Below are 21,601 nucleotides of genomic sequence, written 5' to 3' on the forward strand. Positions count from 1 at the left end.
GGAGGTAGGGATGGGGTGGCTGGATGATGGACCCTGGGGAGGGTATGTGCTATGATAAGTGCTGTGAATTATGTAAGACTCATGATTCATAGGCCTCTACCCCTGAAGCAAATAATATATATGTTAATTAAAAATAAACAAAACAAACAAACCGACAAAAGCAATCAGAATTTGGGACATAACTTCTCTGGTCTCTACGTGGAGAAAGGGTCTTTATTTAAAAGATCCTAGGAAAAGAACCAGGGACTATCCAAGCAAACGTCTCTAAAACATACCTCTGCTCAGCAGGGAGCCTGCTTCCCTCTCTCTCTCTGCCTGCCTCTCTGCCTACTTGTGATTTCTCTCTGTCAAATAAATAAATAAAATCTTAAAAAAAAAAAAAAAATTAAAACATACCATGTAAGTCGTTACCTCCATCTACATCTAAGAGATTAGGGAGACAATATTCATTTTAATGTATCTATTAAATGCCTGCTATATTCCAAGAAACTGTGCTTAGCACAATAAAATAATAAAGCCTGCATGGATCTTGTGGTTTAATAAAGAAGACAAGACATGCATATTAATTAGAGCATAGTACAATATATGGTAACTCAATGGTATAAAGTGTCAGAGAGTTTGGAAGTTGGGAGTAAAGTTCATGCTGGGAAGATTAGGGAGCTTTTATAAATAAAAGTGTCACTTGAGCTACTAACTTTCAAAAAGGTGTGGAAGTGGAAAAGTAGACTATCTAGAACCAAAGAGTCACGTGGCTAAAGCCTGCGATATTCAAAGTCGAAGAGGGAAGGAAAACCTTATCTAAGAAGAAAGTCTGAGAAGTACTGGTGAGGAAACCATTGTTACCTTTCAGCATCAGTAAAAACCTAGGAAAAATACTGACTTTTTTTAAAAAAATGACTTCGACTTCAGGGAGAATCAGAGGAACTGCCTTCATTACCCCTCAACACATCCATTGTCATTATTATTTTTAAACCAGGATAATAGGATTATTTCAATGATTGAAGATGATAGCCAGAGTTTCCAACTCCCAAAATGCCTTCCTTACCTACCAGAAGCACAACCCAGGTGATTACCTGCATCTGAGCTGGAAGCCCACCAAGGACAGACACATGTTTCTCAACCTCCTCAATACAATTCAACGTGTGATCTCCAAAACCACTCGCCATACAAAATCAATGGCAAAATGCAACTTATTTAAATTTGATGAGAATTTAATACCCAATATTATGTATTGTTTGTTAATGCTAAACCTTTCTATGTTCACATACTTTCAAAAATTTGTGAAGTGACACCTAAGCTTGATGCGAAGTCTTAAGATTAAGGTTATCTTGAATGAGTTTCTTCTAGATAAAACCACCCTGTAAGAATGCATTACCCAATACGTTGCTTATTCTTTTGTTCTACACACACTCTCTTTCTCTCTCTCCCCCCAAAGGTCAAATCAGCTTAGATTTCTAAAACAGGACTCCTGATAACAAACGGGCAGTTGAAGGTGAAAGGTAGAACAAGACCAAGCATACAACTCAAGTAACTTTCCACTTCAAAATGAAATGGAAAATTACACTTGGCTTTATTCCATTTTTCCAATTTTTATGCAGGTATTAAAAATATCACTCTCCTAAATCCCATTTTCACTTCTTGCTAGGTTAAAGTTTAATTTTACATTTCTATTAAACTTATCCACATTTTAATACATTAATGAAATCATTCAAAGAACTAAAAAATCCTACTAGTTTTATAGATACATAAGAGAGTATGACATTTTAAGAGTACTTAGTAACTTTTACAAAAGCAAATTCAGAGAAGCAGCTTTAAAAAGGAAGGAATAATTTGAAGAGGAAGGGCAAGAAGTTTCTTATAGGCCATTGGTTTGCTTTGTAAGTTGGACTAAACAAAATTAACCAACAACTGTTCCTCTGGGAAAGGCTTTTTTTTTTTTTTTTTTTTTTTAAGAAAACTTATTAAATAAGTAGCAACAGAAAAAAAAAATCACTCTAAATTTCAAGAGTCACTTGACTGGGATTGTGGAATTCATAGCATTGATACTAAAATATTATTAGATAAAATTTATCACCTTTGGCATATTTAATTGATAATTGAGTGACGAATGAAGTATTTTGTCAAAGAAAAAATCAAGAAGTATATATGCAACAGAGAGTATCAATGACGGAAGAACAAAAGGAACTCCCGCTCTTTCATTTGCTGTGTCGTACCTGCCATGAACAGTAGTCGATTTGATAATATCCCCAGGTAGCACCACTGAGAGTTCAATGTCTTTATCTATTGTGTTTTCTTTCTGTTCCATGATGCAAGCAGAGGATTCTACAGTATCATCAACTGGAGAGGCATCGAGACATCTGGTCTCAGCTGGAGGAAGTGGTGCCTTGGCTTTTGGTTTTCTCCTTAAATAAAACAAAACACAGAAAATAAAATATTTCTATTTTTAAAGTAACTTTCTAATATGATCTAACTTAATAAAAATACAATGTGTGTGTATGTTTTTCACATCTAGTTAAAAAATGCACCAAAATGTTTACTGCTTATTAGAGATGTTGGAATTAAGGGATTTTTGTTTGCTTGTTTGTTTTTGCCCTCTTTAATTGGCATTTTCTTTTGCTTTCAACAATATGACTACATTATCTGGTAATAAAAACATGATAACAAATAACTTTGATACTCACCTCCATTAAGTTCAACTAATGTGTTTTAAATATAGTTTTAAATATAGAAAAAGTGTAATACTTTTTTTGATGAGATAAATCATAAAAATCCTTACTACGTCAGGATAGAGGTCAGCATCTCATTTCCACACCTCATAACAGCTCTTACCTATGTTCCTTTCATTCTGTTTCCAATCTAGTGTGTTCTGCCTCTCTATCCAGACAACCCCTACCTACTCTTTGAGGTCTAGCTGAAACCACCCTCCCCTAACCCCTCAACATTCAGAGTCTCTCCCTATATAGCATATACAACAGATTCCATAAATTTAACATTTTTACCGTTTTTTCCCTGGGTACCAGTTTCATCTCTCTGCCTACATTTATAACTCCCTACAAAAAAGAAGCATGCCATACTTCCCATTGCACTTAGCAATGAACAATGAACTGTGATTGGTTATTTGATGGAATATATTTCTGCTTCAGTGAAAAAAAAATCTATAAATAATTACTCTAATTAATGTTCCAGTGTCACAAGGGCAAACTCTTAACCTATTTATAACAGAAATAGGTAGTAGACACCCTGAAAAATTTCACATGGGCCAATTCACTGACTTGATGGGTTGAAAAAGTAAAACAAAAATAAATATAAAGTAACTACTAGTAATGACATATACCTAAGCTTTGGAAAATGTTGCCTTTATGAAAAACTAATTGCTTTTCAAAGAACAACTACTACTGCTTTCCAGAAAAATATAAACTTTAATTTCTCCCTCTCCCCATTTCCTACACAAAGTAAAAAACCAAACAAGTTAAAAGAGCTTCTTTGTAAGTAAATATGTAACATCCACCCATTTGTCATTTGCAAAATTTAAGGTTTCATTAATCCAAGTACCTCTATGCATCTGATGGCACGGAAAGCAGAAACATGCTTCCTACACTGTACATTAATTTTCTAAAATAATAGGCCTTTCATTTTTAAGATATAATCGCACAAATATAATGCACTTGAGAAAATATTTCTTTTACACTAGTGACAAAAGTGAATTTTTAAAAGTGTTACGATTAATACACTTATAAAATATCTATACAAAGAAAATCTTTATCCAGTTTCAAAACATTTTTAATATGTAGAAATTAACTACTCATGTATTCAACATACAATTACCTAACAGACAATTATGTGGCAGATTCACCTAAACACTGGGGACGTAAAAATGGTAAGACCCAGTTCCTACCCCAAAAGAGTTCGAACCTCCAACGAACTTATAGATACATACAAAATGATGATAAAGTTTGATGACTGCCCTAATGTAGGTACACAGTTGATACAGCTAAAGCTCATGGAAAGAGAAACTTTCTTAGGAACCCAGAAACGTATTACAGATAAGAAACATGAGTGCAGTTTAAGGGAATAAATAGAAACTCACAGGAAAAAACAAGAAATAATTGATATTTCAGGCACAGGACATCATATGGAGACATGAAACTGCTACTTTACAGAATTGAACAATTTGGTAAAAATACACAGAAAATTTAAAGGAGATAAGAAATCAATGAATCAATTTTTTAAAAACATTGATAAATAAGAGAATTCATTAAAGCAGCTCGGTATATAAACACACTAAAGTGAATGGCCTATATAAACAAAAGCAAAACTAGTCAGAAAGTATAATGGAAAAAAAAAAACTTACTTTACAATAGCAACAAAAATGAACCTTAAAAATTGTTTTAATATGTATAAAAAATTTTTGAAAGATCTGTATGAAGAAAATTTTAAACGCCAAATAGTCAGCTTGGAGCTCTCCCTTCAAATCCAGATTTGTAAATCCAATGCCTGCTTGACATCTGGAGTCAGATGATTAACTGCAATCTCCAGCTTAATTTAACTTCCGATTCCTCTCCCCAGCTCCTCCAAACCATACCCCTTTCTCTCCAAGTCTTCCCATCTCTGTAAATCACAATTCTTCCAGTTGCTTAAGCCAAAAAAGTCCCCTCACACACACAGTTGCCATCCAATCCATCGACAACTTCTGCCAGCTCTACATGATAGACCTGGCTTCCACCGACAGCCCCGTTCACCGAACACCTCTCTGTTCAAGCTGCTAAGCAGTCTCCCAGCTCCCAGCATTGCCACTTTACATCCTCTTCTCAACACAGCTGCTGGAATGATCCTCTGAAATTGTTAAGTCAGATCACCACACTTCCTCTCATAGCCGCCACTGACTTCTGACTTCACGGAGAGTAAGACCTAGAGTTTTGTCCTCTTAGCTCTGGTCTCTCCAATTTCCTTTCTACCTGCCCTCATGACCCTGCACTACTATGACTCTTGCCCTTCCCTTGAACACACCTAGAATAATCCACCCTCCCCCTTTTTTCTACTCCTAGAACATTCCCGATGGAAGATCCTCACAGGATCTGTTCCTAACTTTAAGACAGTACCTCTATTTGTTTTACTTTTTGCCTTAGGGCTTATCAGCAACTAACATACTTGTTTATCATGTCTCCTTCCATTAAAGAGTAATTAATTACATGACAGTAGGGACTGCCCTGTGTCACACAAATTTGCAAATGCATAGAACTTCTGGAACAATGTCTGCCTCGTAAGAGACATTCATATTTACTGAATGAATGGATTTTTACACCAGTGAGTATTTCCCACAAAACAAGAGGTACCCTATACATATAACTGGGAAGAAAAAGTTCACCCCACCAAGGAAGAGAATGAATTTTTACATCAGAATTACCTGTTGGACTTTTAGATACTGATTATATTTTAAGACAATGTGTACTGAAAAATATACACTGGATTCATTAGCAAGGAATAATTGGGAAACTTAAGGTGTCAAGAGTTTCATCAGGAAGGCTGAAGAGAAGCCCATTTGCCACAGGCAGGGAGAGAAAGCAGCAGGAACATGTAGTTTGCAGTGGAGTTGGCTTCCAAGAGTGGCAGGACTGAGGTCTAACCGGCACCTTCTGCTGCTGCCATCCTCCTCCCAGCCCCGGCTTTCATCATGCCAGGCACTCTGTCATCTCCAAATGTGGCCCATCCTGGTCTCCATTTGAAAGCCCTCCCCATCCTCTCTACCTTTACCATATTCTTTATCCTTCAAGGTCCAGACTGAGTCACCATTCCTTGGGACATCTTCCCTCTTCACTGCACACCACAGCACACCACAGCAAACTCCGATTAACAGTTTTAATGTTCTATGTATGTGTGACTCTTATTTCTTAAAGTACTTTGAGTCTGTGATGGAAACTCAAATTACTAAAGATAAGACTACTTAAAAAGAAAAACGGAGAGCAGAACAAAGCACTAATTGATATATTATTTTAAATGGAACTTCTATTAAGAACATCCTAATGTACAAATCAAAACCACAATGAGATATCACCAGTCAGAATGGCTAAAATCAACAAGTCAGGACATGACAGATGCTGGCGAGGATGCAGAGAAAGGGGAACCCTCCTACACTGTTGGTGGGAATGCAAGCTGGTGCAACCACTCTGGAAAACAGCATGGAGGTTCCTCAAAATGTTGAAAATAGAACTGCTCTATGACCCAGCAATTGCACTACTGGGTATTTACCCTAAAGATACAAACATAGTGATCCGAAGGGGCACGTGCACCCGAATGTTTATAGCAGCAATGTCCCCAATAGCCGAACTATGGAAAGAACCTAGATGTCCATCAACAGATGAATGGATAAAGAAGATGTGGTATATATACACAATGGAATACTATGCAGCCATCAAAAGAAATGAAATCTTGCCATTTGCGACAACATGGATGGAACTAGAGCGTATCATGCTTAGTGAAATAAGTCAAGCGGAGAAAGACAACTATCATATGATCTCCCTGATACGAGGAAGTGGTGATGCAACATGGGGGCTTAAGTGGGTAGGAGAAGAATAAATGAAACAAGATGGGATTGGGAGGGAGACAAACCATAAGTGACTCTTAATCTCACAAAACAAACTGAGGGTTGCTGGGGGGAGGGGGGTTGGGAGAAGGAGGGTGGGGTTATGGACATTGGGGAGGGTATGTGCTTTGGTGAGTGCTGTGAAGTGTGTAAACCTGGCGATTCACAGACATGTACCCCTGGGGATAAAAATAAATATTTATAAAAAAATAAAAAATTTAAAAAAAAAAGAACATCCTAATGTTCCCTATTATTCAAATAACAGAGTATTTGTCACCTTTGGTGGTGATAATTGGAAAGCATATTGGTCATCAGACCAAGATCTTTCTATGGTGAACTAGAAATCCAACCAGGATAGATACAATGTCTAAGTAATTAAATAATGAATACAAAGGAAAAATTAAGTGTCATAAAACAGATGAGTAACTTAAAAATTCAGAGCAATGAGAGCATCTCGAAGCTAGTTTGGGGGAGTGGGAAGGTATACTTCAAAGAGAAATGTGACTCAGTTCTTGAAAGAAAAGTAGACTTTATGCAGGCAGAACCTGTAGGATCATTTATGTGTTGGTTCTCTATTGTGATCCATTTGCATTAAATTTGGCAATGTGTCTGCAAATTAAAGTTTGCTTACCACACAATGTAGTCTATCCAGAAGAATACTGGGTAGAGGTCTGGATTTGGTGTGAGTCCTGAGAAGCTTTCAGATTTTGTTAACAGCTTTTTACTCACCAGCAAAAAAATAAAAATTTTTAAAGATTTTATTTATTTATTTGACAGAAAGAAATCACAAGCTGGCAGAGGCAGGCAGAAAGAGAAAGGGAAGCAGGCTCTCCACTGAGCAGAGAGTCCGATGCGGGGCTGAATCCCAGGACCCTGACACCATGCATGACCTGAGCTGAAGGTAGAGGCTTAAACCCACTGAGCCACCCAGGCGCCCCCCACCAGCAAAGTTCTTAAAATACCTTTTACCTCCTCACATTTTTTCCAACGTTCTTAATTTTTTGATTGAGATGCTCTGAGGCAGTAACAAAGTTAAATGTCACCCAAAGCCAAAGATAGAGTGAAAATAATCAAAATTTATAGCCTAATCCAGGTGTTGGAAATTCTGATAATACAGAAAAACAAACAAACAATCCACACCACATCAACATGCAATAACAATTATAATTTACTGCTTAAGAATACTAGTTTTCATTAATATTTTAAAATCCCAGTAAATGGCATTGACGTCTCCCCATTCCCTTTATTTTTAAAAAACTTTATGTACTTAAGAGACAGCAGGAGCAGGGCGGGGAGGGGCGGGGTGGGGGGCAGTGCCCATGGAGAAGAAGCAGACTTCCTGCAAGGAATGGATTGACACTCTGGGCTCAATCCATGGACCCTGAGCCTGAAATCATGACTGAGCCCAAGGGAGATGCTTACCCACCTGGGCCACCCCATCCCCTTCCTTTTAAATAAAATATTTGAGCCAGTTTTCCTACCCAGGGGATTTTCACATAAGCTCTTCACCAGTGACCTAGTTTGACTATCAGTTTTCACTCTATAGAGGTGTTACCCATAACAGAAAACAAGAGCAAATTTCACACAAGGATATGGAGGGGAAGTTATACTGAAAAGTTACAGAAAACTCCTCTAGGTCTGGACAAAAATGCACTAATCAAGGCTTAAAAATAACAAGACATAATATCACAAATGAATATGGTGAATTGAGTAGCATTATTTACATTTATACTCTCATTTACAATTGATTTACATATGAATGCATGTTTCTGTTTAAAGCACACAATTGTTTTTCCCCCTCAGCTAGAGGTATAATTGGTATAAAAAAATACTGCACATTATTAACGTATGCGATTTGATAAGCTTGTACATATGCATACAAACATGTTCCCATCACCACAATCAAGGTAATAAACCTATATATCATCCCCTCAAAAATATTGATTTATTCATTAAAATTATCTCAATATTATATTCAATTTTCATAGTGAAAATTAAGGTATAATTTTACACTATGCTATAACATTTTTTAAAATACCAAAACATAATTTTAACACAGAATTCAATCAGTATCCTATTTGTACTGATTGGTTTTTTTTTTTATATAACTTTATTTCCAAAGTACTTCAAAATCATGTGCTCATTTTCCTAAAGATTTATTTATTTGACACACACACAATGAGTGGGGGAGGTGCAAAGGGAGAGGGAGAAAGAGAATCTTAAACAGGCCCCACCCCCAGTGTGGAGCCCCCCATCAGTCTCTGATCCTGAGATCATGACCTGAGCCTAAATCGAGAGTCAGCTGCTCAACCAACTGGGCCACCCAGGCATCCCTCACGTGTGCATTGTACACATTATTCCATCTCTGTCAATATTAAATCCTTAAAATAAATGAAAAGGTGCAATAAATGAGAAGCTTGGCAAAACAACAGAAATCTACTCAAATACCTCTTAGTTTGAAAGAAAAAAAAGCTTTAAATTATATATGAGATATATGTATATCTGTAAGCGGCTACTCAAGTCCAATGGGATCTCATGTGTTTGCTCTATTTATATAGTATTCCTGTATTCACTCAGGGAAGTACTTTACAAAATACAGCTTCAATATTAAAGACAAAAATATAAAAGTGGAATAACAAGTCTTAAAACAATAGGTTTTTTACGTCTTACATTCTAATGACCCAAAAGAAATTGAACAGCCACCCTTCCAATATTATAGTATTATACTATATAGTATTATAATAGTATATAGACCTTTAGTATAGAGGGTCCCCAAACATATGATCTATGATGTTGGTAAGTGTTGGTTAGGCAGCCCTTCAAAATAACTGGCCATGTTTGGTAGCCCCTAAGCCATGCATTTCAGCTATAAATTACAGACCATTTCCCCAAAGCAATTTCTTAGTGTCTCTCTTTGCGTTTAATGAAATAAGAGAAAATTGTAGTCAATAAAAATCTGTTCCAATGGTGGGCATAACATTATGCTACATGCTTGAGGGAAAACAATTAAACACAACAAAAGGTCCCTTTTCTTGATGAGCTTATTTGAAGTACAGTGAACACAGCAAAGTGGCTTTAGAAGATAAACAGCAGATGAAAGGCAACAAAGGGAGGCCCCCAAAATTATATGACTCTTAACATTTCTCTTGTCAAGGTCACCAATCACCTATGTGTGTCCAAATCTAATAGACAATCACCCGAGTCATCTCAGTTACACTTAAGTTCCTAAATTCTAATAAGGACACATTTCATAGCTATGCAGTAACTGTGCTTGGAATTCTTTTCCCTCAGTTTCTTTGTGTGACAACACAATCTCTTATGTTCTTCCTCCTTCACTGCCACTCCTCAATCACCATGCCCTCATCTCCCTGCCCAGGCTCATTCCCTGCCCTTTTCTCTTTCTACAACTCTCATCTGCAGGTGATTTAATCAAACTCCAAGACTTTAACCATCATCTCTAAGTTGATGACTCTCAAATTCACTTCTCCAACCCTGATTTGTTTATTGAACTCTGATTTATATGCCCAATAATCTCATGGTCATCTCCATTTGGATGTCCAATGCGTATCTCATAACCCATACTCTGGATTCTCCTCTCTACCCCTGATCCCTGTTCTTATCCACTCCTCCCCCGCTACTCCCCATGCCTGTAAATGGCACCACACTAAACATTCCATTAACTCAAACAAAAGTCCTAGGTATATTTTTATTAGACTACCTTCTATTTCCAAGCCACTATCAAATCCTGTGAGCTCTTCACTCCAAAACACATCCTGAATCTGTGTAAATGCCACCAGCTTCTCTGTTACCACCCTGGCAATTAAAGCAAAGTCTCTTGTTAGGACTGCTGCAGTAGCCTCCAGACTGGTCTCTCCTGTTTTTCCTCTTGTGCCTTAAAACCTATTCTTTGCAGTAGTCAGGAGTGCTCTCTCTCTCTCTCTCTCTCTCTTTTTTTAAAGATTTTATTTATTTATTTGACAGAGAGGAAGAGATCACAAGTAGACAGAGAGGCAGGCAGTGGGGGGGGGGGAGCAGGCTCCCTGTTGAGCAGAGAGCCTGATGTGGGGCTCGATCCCAGAACCCCAAGACCAGAACCTGAGTGGAAGGCAGAGGCTTAACCAACTGAGCCACCCAGGGGCCCCAGGAGTGCTCTTTTAAATATGTAAATCTGACACCTCGCACCTATGATCCTTCACTGGCCTCCAAGTGCACTGAGAATAAAACCCAAATTCCTACCCTTGGTGTACAAGGCCCTAGATGAGCCATCCGGTGGCTGTCAAGGTGTGATTTCAGAGGAGCAGCAGCAGCGGCACCAGAGACTCTGTTAGAAACGCAGGTTGTCAGCCTCTACTTCAGACCTATACTAACAGAAACACTGTGGGTGGAGTCCTAGCAATTTGCATTTCATAACTCCCAAGTGATTCTGAAGCCTGGGAGTCTCCAAATGCACTGACCTAGCCTCTGCATACCTCTGAGCTCCCCTCAGGTTGCTCTGTTTCAACTTCCTCTGTAATTCACACTGGCATCCTTTTCCTTCCTCAAATAGACCAAATCCCTCATGCCTGAGGACTTAACACAGCTGCTCCCTCTATCCAAAGTGCATTTAACCTTCGAACTTCAAACTGCCTGCCTCCAACCTCATCCAGACTGCAGATCAAATGTTTCTCCCATAGAGGTATTCTCTGACCGTACAAAAGAGTTGCCAATGCCGATCTCCACCCATCTCTCCCTATTCTGCACATACCTGTTTTGTACTCATCACATTTACCACTAACTGCTATCATCGTCTTCATTCTTGTATTCACTTATTATTTGAGGTCAGCCTCTAAAATGAAAATTCCATGACAGCCGGGACCTGGCCTTTCTCATTCTCTACTAGCACCTAGAACGTCAGGTGCCACAAGCGTGGTCGGTAAGTGTTTGCTGGTTTAATTGAGGGAAGAAAAGAGAGGAGGGAGGGTTCTCTCAGTTCCCTGAGTTCACGGGACGATGAGAGCTTGGTGAGTTGCTGAGAATCAAATATTTCTGACCAGTCAGAACTAGAAGAAATTCAAAGAGACCAAAAAAGGTAAAAGTATTCAATCCTCAGGAAGATTTTAAATCTTCTGCCTATTGGAGGGGGTGCCGAGGGGTGGGGTGGGGGGGACAGGATTAAGAATTATATAGGACCAGACTGGATTCTAGCTTGGAAATAAACCACCTCCATTTTGCCCAGATGTTCAGTAAGTTGCTGTGGGTCCAAATTCAGATGTTCCATCTATAGCTTAAGGGGACCAGTGAGGGCTGTGATTAATAGGAGGAAAGAATGACTTAATAGAATGCCTTTCTCAGATACATTTGGCATAATGTACTAGATAAAGAGGCAAAGATATTCTTCACATCAAAGTCAGCACTTACTAAATGCTAGTGCCTGCATGTCCCTAAAATGCCTCCCAATGGACAGAACAGAAAAATAAAATAACTTCATCTTATTTTATGACCACGTCATCAAAACAGAAAATGCTTGAACAATGACTCGCTGGTGGAAACTGCCCAAAGTGACCTACATCTCCTAACTCATTCTCACAACCCTGTATATGGTAAGTGAGCCCAGCATCATGTTCCAGATGAGAAAACTGATGGGCCACATGTTTAAAGAACTTAGCTATCAGGGCTGGGATGGAGGTCTAAGCCCAAGTTATTGGATGCTAAAGCCAGTGCTCTTAACTATTATACTGTATCATCCCTTTGGGAGCTGAAACTTCCATACAAAACAACAACAAAGATGAATGGACAAAAGCCAAGTGGTAGAGGAAACAAAACAAAACAAAACAAAACGAGCCATTACTGAAGAACTACTGCTAAACACTGGGCAGGAGCCTTTGGGTACATTTAATCTCATGAGGCAGTTGTCATTGCCATTTAACTGGGGTCTACAGAGGTTAAGAAACTTGCTCCAAAGCACACAGAGCATGGTACCAAACCCTCACGATAACCTTAACAAGGGCCATCTAAGTAATCCCTGGTATTTAAATAGGAATGCAGATGCTAGATATACAAGTGCCCACTCGTGCCGACAGAGACTGCTACTTCCCCCGCTGGAGTAGTGGACTCAAGTACCAGGAATCAAAAAGCAGGGGAAGGTCCTAAATGGCTACTTACCTCACCATAAGTTCATCATTTCTCTGGTCCTCCATTTGTTTATTTACAAAATAAAGGTATCAAACTAGAAGATCTCAGGTCCCTTTCCTCATCCTCATTTGTGCATTATGCACAAATGCAGAGATTTGTGCATAATAATGTTTACAGGCCGAAAATAGTGGCTCAGATATCTTCCACCTGAGGGCAGGGCACAATAATATTTTGGTGAGCCATCTACCCTGCACACCACAGTAGTATTACTGGTCACCAAAATGGAGAAGGAAAAGAAATTTTCTGTGATAATTTACAAGCAACATTTCATTGAAAGAGTGGCATGGACAGAAACCCCATGCCCGGGGAGCTCTTCCTATCCTGAGAATGCTCTGGTCCTGGTCAGGAAAGGGTCTCTCTTCTCTGAGCTCACAGGAAATGGTTCCATTTCCAAGTGCTTTTCTCTGTCTTGGCATACACACTAGGAAAAAATGATGAACAGAGTGACAAACTCAAAAAACAGTCTGAAAAGCCTCTGGTTTCAGTCTCCCACACTCAGTGGTTTCACATTTCAACACTCAGAATACAAGGTACCTACCACAAGAGCCCTTCATCACTTCAGGGTTTTTGCACCCACTGCACCTCCACTCAAATCTGATCAATAATCCAAACATGTTAACTGTATTCTGGGTTTCCATCACCCTAGATTTCTTTCCTTCTCCCCAGAACACACACACACAAAGGGCATCGATTTCTATTATCTTAATTTCCACTTTCCTGTTCCTTCCAAGTATCATTTTATTTCCCGCCTTCCTTTTGCAGCCAAACTTCCAGAACTCTGCTACCTAATATGGTAGCCATCTGCCTATTGAGCACTTGAAACATGACTAGTGTGACTGAGGGATTACACTTTTAGTTCAATTTAATTTCTATTTTTAAACCGATACTTGATTCAGTTGTTGGAAAATATTTAAGTATATATGGAACAGCTCAAATGTGTAGATCTATTTTTTACTATAAATTTTATACAACTAAATACAGATCAAGTCCTTCGAATGAAAATATACCATCTGGGGCACCTGGGTGGCTTGGGGGTCTGGGCGTCTACCTTCAGGTCATGATCTCAGGGTCCTGGGGTTGAATCTCATGGTCCTTGTTCAGTGGGAAGCCTGCTTCTCCTTCTACCCCTCCCCGCTGTTCACATGCACACACACGTGCACACGTGCTCTCTCTCTCAATAAAATCTTTTAAAAAAATAGAAAAGAAAATACACCATCTGAATGGAGATGTACTATAAGTATAAAACACACACTGCATTTTATAGGCTAAGTACCAAAATATTAAATACCTATTAGTATTATTTTTATATTGATTACATATTAAATAATTTTTTACATACTGTTCAATGAAACCTATTACTGTGATGGAGAGCCTCTAAGATGGCCCCCAGTAACCCTGGCTCCTTGTGAAATCCCCTCTCACTGAAAGTGGGTTAGATTTAGTGACTCATGTTCAGTGAACAGAATGCTGCAAAGAATGTCACTTCTGAGATTCTGAGGTTACCAAAGACTGTGGTGTCAGTTCTAGACACTCTCACTCGCTCCAAGGGAAGCCTGCTACCATGTTCTCAGCTTCCCTTTGTCTCTGGCCGACAGCTAATGAGGACTTGCAGCCTGCCACCAGCCAAGACTGTGAGCTTGAAAGCGGATCCCACCTCAGCTGAGACTTGAGCCCCAGCTGACATCCTGATTACGGCCTCACCTCCCTAACCAACAATCTAGAGAAGTAAGATTCTACATAAATCCTCCGCCTCAGTTCCAGATCAGGTGACCTAGGAGACCCGCTATGCTCAAAAGCACCCACTGCTCAGGCCAGGCACAAAGAGGACATTCTCTCTGCAATCCGTCAGTGAATATCCTCTCTCTGGATGCCTTGTCTTCCAAGAACCTTTCTTGTTCTATACATGGAAGTCCTTCTGCTTTAAAATCTTTTAGTATCTTGTTTATATTTATAGTAGGACATTTGGATAGGTAGATCCTTTTGTTCAATAAGTAGCTATGATGAGCTATCACACCTAACACACTACGTAGATTAAGATTATATCCAAAGAAGGCGCCTGGGTGGCTCAGTGGGTTAAGCCTCTGCCTTGGGCTTAGGTCATGAACTCAGGGTCCTGGGATGGAGCCTGGCATTGGGAACCTCTGCTCAGCAGGAAACCTGCTTCCCCCTCCCCCTCTGCCTACCTTTCTGCCTACATGTAGTCTATCTCTCTCTCTCTGTTAAATAAATAAACAAAATCTTAAAAAAAAAAAGATTATATCCAATTATATCCAAATAAGCTTTCCCTTCTAGCACTGACAGTATGGTAGAAAGAATAAAGAGAGAGCCAAATAACTAATTACAGTAGAGGAATACAATACCCCAGACTGCCCTGTGTCTTACAGCACACTTTGCTGTGCACCCCACCTTATCTGCCAGAAAAAATTTTTAAAGCAAAAATCACAAATATAATTTTTTGTATTTTTGATTAATACATCCCCTTCATCAGAGTATGCTCAATTATTTCTTAAAGAATGAACAATTCAACTATAGTTTTCATTTGGTTTATTCATTTTTTATTATATCCCTCTCTAGTCTTCCTTTTTTACTACTTTTAGGAAATTAGCAATTGTGTAAAGTGAGGTACAGGGACATAACAGAATCTCTTTGTAACACCAGCTCTTTCAGACTGAATCAGCATGAGTAAATGAAGCTTTTGTGGCTTAGTTGTCATATACGCAGAGAGACAGAAGGGGCTCCCTTCTCCTATTTTAATCAGATATCCATTCCAAGAGCAGAAATACAACTTCCAAAAGTTATTTCTAGTGAGGAAACATTTAATATTCACAATGGTAGCCAGCTAATGAAATGCTAAATAACATTATTCACACTCCCCACTCCCATTCTACTTATCACCAGGTGATTTGAGAACTTTCTTCAACATTTAGTAATATCCAATAACATTCTCAATACCAAAAGCCTGATTTTAGACGGCATTTTGTTTATGTATATAAAATAGCTAAAAACCACACAATATATCACATTTTATCGAAGTCAGTAGGACAAAAATTTACTCCTGTTTCTAAGCCAAACTCTTTTTTTTTTTAAGTTTTTTTTTTTTTTAATTTGTCTATTTGACAGACAGACACAGCAAGAGAGGGAACATAAGCAGGGGTAGTGGGAGAGGGAGAAGCAGGCTTCCTGCTGTGCAGGGAGCCCAATGCAGGGCTCGATTCCAGGACCCTGTGATCCTGACCTGAGCCAAAGGTAGACGCTCAACAACTAAGCCACCCAAGCGCACCTCTAAGCCAAACTCTTATTCAAACACACACACACACACACACACACACACACACTCGCAATGCTTGAGATCGTAAGTACATAAATTGGTTTTCAACTTCTTTGGTTGGAGAGGGGATATCAGTGGTGTGGCGGGGGAAAACAAAAATAGCTCACTAGATCAACATACAGTATAATCTTCCTGTGACAACATGAAGATATGACATGTAGAAAAGCACAAGGGGATAGAAAAAGGTATTCATTTGCAACTAAAAAGGAAAAAGAACCAACATATGAATCTTCCAGAGGTACTAATGATAGAGTTCAAGATTTTGAAGTATGTTGGAGATCTTGGTTTGTGGGTGGGGCTGCACTTATTAGTTGGTCATTAATCTCTCTGAAACAATTTCTTCAGTCATGAAACTGGACAATATATCCCATCTCACAGGGTGGCTGAGAGGGCTAAATGGGTAATGCGTATTGTCTAGCCAGTGGTTCTCAAACTTGGCTACATGATAAATCCACCTGAGAAGTTTTGGAAAACACTGAGGCCTAGGTCTCCCTCCCAGAAATTGACTTAATTGGCTTGGGGGATTTTTAAAATCTCCCCAAGTGATTCTAAAGTGCAGCCAAGTTTGAGAACCACTAGTCTAGCATAATGCCTGACATATAATAGGTATTCAATTAGAGTTAACAATATACCTTCATAAGAACTTTGGAAATACTAAAACACTGCCTGAAGATTGCTACTTAGGTCAATTCACTGTGTATAAATTTAGGAAGGTCTCAGAATCACTGAATATAACAAATCTTAAAAGCAGTCTAGGGGCGTGTGGATGACTCAGTGGGTTAAAGCCTCTGCATTTGGCTCAGGTCATGATCCCAGGATCCTTGGATTGAGCCCCGCATCAGGCTCTCTGCTCAGCATGGAGCCTGCTTCCTCCTCTCTCTCTGTCTGCCTCTCTGCCTGCTTGTTATCTCTGTCTGTCAAATAAATAAATAAAATCTTAAAAAAAAAAAAAAAAGCAGTCTAAGAGTTTTGTAATAACTTTTCCAAATCTAAATCTCCATTTGCTTCCTTTCACCAAATAAGGAAATTCCTTATGAATGAAAGGAAGCCTAAATCTTGCTTGATATTTTCACTGAGATATAATACAGAAAAATGTACAGATATAAGTAAATACGTTCCTTTTTTTTTTCTTTAAGATTTTATTTATTTATTTGACAGACAGAGATCACAAGTAGGCAGAGAGGCAGGCAGAGAGAGAAAGGAGGAAGCAGGCTCTCTGCTGAGCAAAGAGTCCAATGTGGGACTCTGATCCCAGTACTCCGGAATCATGACCTAAACTGAAGGCAGAGGCTTAATCCACTGAGCCACCCAGGTGCCCTTAAGTGGATACATTCTTATTCATATAAACACACTCGTGGAACTACCAAAGACATAGATTAGAAAAATGTATCTATAAATTAAATATTAAATACTTAATTTCTCATCTGTTCCATAATAGTTGCTGCAATTTCAGTTTGTCTCTGGGCTTTTCTAAATATCTAATGGGGATGTTTGTTTTATGCAAAGTTAAGAAACTCAAACATCAACAAGTGGTAGGATAAGGAAAGCCTCCGGTAGAAATGCACATTATCAAAGGAGGAGATAAAAAATTCATCAAAACAAATGAGCAAAGTTGAAAAACAGACCTGAAAGCAATATAAACAATGAGTAACAAGACAGTCAACAACATTAATTGGGCACCCACTGCGTGTTCAGTGCTACAGAAAGAAACTGGATAAAGAAATACCAGGAAGTCCTCAGATACCAGAAACTTAAAAACAAAATGAGTCCAACTGAACAATTTCAAAAATAACCTAAAAGGATCCTACAAAAGAAAAACTAAATTAACTGAATGCCCATCTAGCTCTAGGAACTAAATTTATTTAGCAAATAATTTCCCTCAAAAAAACAAACTGAAACTCTAAAACCATGCCCCAGTGCTCACTTGCTGCTCCATTTACTCTGTGCATAGATAGCCCTCTGCCTAGTAAGTAATAAACGTCAGGAGCAATGGAGCTCAGCATCCTCTACTGAAAGCTGCCTCTGAACTTCATTATTATTCCCTTGAAGGCAACGTACAAGAGACAGTCAATGCACTTTATGAAAATTAGTCTGAAAAGGTAATAAAAATGATACTGATGCTACAATCTAAAAATTCAAAAATGATTAACAAAAACATGGGGACAGAGAATTATGTAACACCTCTTGGACCTCTTTTTTCTTAGCCACATAAAAATTAAGTATAAAAACCCTATATATTTCCACTTTCTCAAAAGAGGTTAAATACTTACAAAAACTCAAACTAAGAGTTACTGATTAAATTTAAGTTAAAAACTTATCGACAGATTGTTTCATCTTATTATGTCTCTGAAACAATAAAAGAGAGTAATTTTCATCCCTAAAAGGAAGTTCAAAAGCTCATAGTTGCAACCAAGATGTCCTTCAATAGATGAACAGACAAAATATGGTACATCTGAAATATTATTTGTCACTAAAAAGAAATGAAGGATCAAGGCATGAAAAACTTTGGAAGACCCTTAAATGGGTATTCTAAGTGCAAGAAACCAGTCTGAAAAGGCTAGCTTGTATGTTTCCAACCATACGACATTCTGGCACAAATACGAAGATAATAAAAAGATTAGTGGTTGTCAGGAGTTATGGGGTGAAGTGGGGGAGATGAAGCTGGGGGTGAAGCACAGAGGATGTTTAGAGCACTGGAAATTCTCTATACGATGCTATAATGATGAATACATGTCATTATATATTTGTCTAAACCTACAGAATGTACAAAATCAAGAGTGATTCCCAATATAAATTGTGGATTTGGGGTGATTATGAGGTCTCAATGTAGGTTCATCAGTTGTAACATATGCACCTCTCTGGTGGTGGATGGTGACAGTAGAAGAGGCTGTGCATGTGTGGGGACAGGGTACGTATGGAAACCCTATGTACCTTCTGCTCAATTTTGCTGTGAACCTAAAACTGCTATTTAAAAAAAATTAAGTCTTTAAAAGAAAGTTCTTGGATGGAATAATTTTCCAGTTTTCTAAAACATGCTAGTAAAGAACTAAGAAACATTAAATGTGGATATTATAAAATACATACACCTGTAATTACAGGTATATATGTATACATATATACAATTTTTCAGTGTTCCATGATTCCAAGATACATGTATATGTATGTATATATATGTATATGTATTTCTGTATATGTGTGTACCTATGTATATATGTATATGTATACATGTGTATACATATATATATATACCTAATATACATATAATAATAGATTAACCAATCATGAAATGAAAGCAAAGTTACCTTCAAGTCACAATTTTAATAATCTCTCAAATACAGGCATAACTCAGAGATATTGTGGGTTTGGCGCTAGACCACAATAAAGCAAATATTGCAATAAAGCAAGACAATTTTTTTATTTATCAGGGCATATAAAGTTATACTTAAACTATACAGTAATCAACTAAGTGTGCAATAAATAGCACTATGTCTAAAAAACAATGTATGCACTTAATTTAAAAATACCATATTGCAAGCCTTTCTCAAGAAACAAGAAAAGTCTCAAACACACAATCTAACCTTATACCTAAAGGAGCTGGAGAAAGAACAGTAAATAAAGCCTAAACCTAGCAGGAGAAGAGAAATAATAAAAATTAGAGCAGAAATTAAGGAAATAGAAACCAAAAGAATAGTAGAGCAGATCAATAAAACTAGGAATAAACCCCTAGCTGAACTAAACAAAAAGAAAACAGAAAGGATCCAAATCTAAAACAAAAAAAAATCATGAATGAGAGAGGAGAGATCACAACCAACACTAAAAAAATTATAAGAACATATTACAAGCCATTATATGCCAACAAATTAGGCAACCTAGAAGAAATGGATGTATTTCTAGAGATGTATAAACTGCCAAATCTAAACAGGGAGAAATAGAAAACCTGAACAGATCTATAACCAACAAGGGAATTGAAGCAGTAATCAAAAATCTCCCAAAAGAGTCCAGGGCCAGATAGCTTTCCAGAGGAATTCTACCAAACATTTAAAGCAGAATTAACACCTATTCTTCTAAAGCTGCTTCAAAAAGTAGAAATGGAAGGAAAAGTTCCAAACTCTTTCTATGAGGCCAGCATTACCTGATCCCAAAACCAAAGACCCCACCAAAAAGGAGAATTACGTACCAATAACCCTGATTAACATGGATGCAAAAATTCTTACCAAGATACTAGCCAATAAGATCCAACAGTACATTATAAATATTACTCACCACGACCAAGTAGGATTTATTCCTCAGCTGCAAGAGTGATTCAACATCCATAAATCAATCAAGGTGATATACCACGTTAATAAAAGGAAGGACAAGAACCATATGATCCTCTCAAAAGATGCAGAAAAAGCATTTGAAAAAGTACAGCATCTCTTCTTGATTGAAACTCCCCACAGTCCCATCCATGTTGATACAAAAGTTGGGTATTCATCCTTTCTGACGGAGGCATAATACTCCATTGTATATATGGACCATATCTTCTTTATCTATTCATCTGTTGAAGGGCATCTTGGCTCTTTCCACAGTTTGGCGATTGTGGCCATTGCTGCTATGAACATTGGGGTAGAGATGGCCCTTATTTTCACATCTGTATCTTTGCGGTAAATACCAGTAGTGCAATTGCAGGGTCAAAGGGTAGCTCCATTTTTAATTTCATAAGGAATCTCCACACTGTTTTCCAAAGTAGCTGCACCAACTTGCACTCCCACCAAGAGTGTAAGAGCGTTCCCCTTTCTCCACATCCTCTCCAACATTTGTGAAATAAGTCAAAGAGAGAGTCAATTATCATACGGTTTCACTTACTTGTGGATCATAAGGAATAACATGGATGATTTTAAGAGATGGAGAGGAGATGTGAACTGGGGGAAATCGGAAGGGGAGACAAACCATGAGAGACTGTGGAGTCTGAGAAACAAACTGAGGGTTTCAGAGAGGAGAGGAGTGTGGGGGTTGGGTGAGCCTGGTGAGGGTACTAAGGAGGGCACGTATTGCATGGAGCACTGGGTGTGATGCATAAACAGTGAATCTTGGAACACTGAAAAAAAAAATTTAAAAAAAAAACCCTCTCCACAGTGTAAGGATAGAGGGAATATAACTCAGTATCATAAAAGCCCATAGCAAATATCATTTTCAATGGGGAAAAACTGAGAGCTTTCCCTTAAGGTCAGAAACATGACAGAGATGTCCTGTCTCACAACTGTTGTTCAACATAGTACTAAAATTCCTAGCCTCAGCATACCCCACAGATAGAAATGTAGTGATCTGAAGGGGCACCTATACCCCAATGTTTATACCAGCAATGTCTATAAAAGCCAAACTATGGAAAGAGCCCAGATGTCCATTGACAGATGAATGGATAAAGATGTGGTATATATATGTACAATGGACTATTTATCAACCATCAAAAAAATGAAGTCTTGCCACTTGCATATGGATAGAACTGGAAGGTAGGTATTATACTAAGTGAATTAAGTCAATCA

At 38.2% G+C, this 21,601-nt stretch overlaps 1 protein-coding gene across 7 annotated transcripts in view; it reads right to left on the reverse strand.

The window, feature by feature from the left end:
* COBLL1 (cordon-bleu WH2 repeat protein like 1) overlaps nucleotides 1-21,601 on the reverse strand; it is a 168,546-nt gene that overhangs the window by 60,660 nt on the left and 86,285 nt on the right. For all 7 annotated transcript variants that reach the window (XM_044242232.1, XM_044242229.1, XM_044242228.1 and 4 more), the window contains one exon: nucleotides 2,214-2,402. In XM_044242232.1, coding sequence (XP_044098167.1) covers nucleotides 2,214-2,402 — 189 coding nt within the window. The remainder of the gene's footprint in view (nucleotides 1-2,213; nucleotides 2,403-21,601) is intronic.

This window comes from Neovison vison, chromosome 3 (assembly GCF_020171115.1).
Source record: "Neovison vison isolate M4711 chromosome 3, ASM_NN_V1, whole genome shotgun sequence".
NCBI lineage: Eukaryota > Metazoa > Chordata > Mammalia > Carnivora > Mustelidae > Neogale > Neogale vison.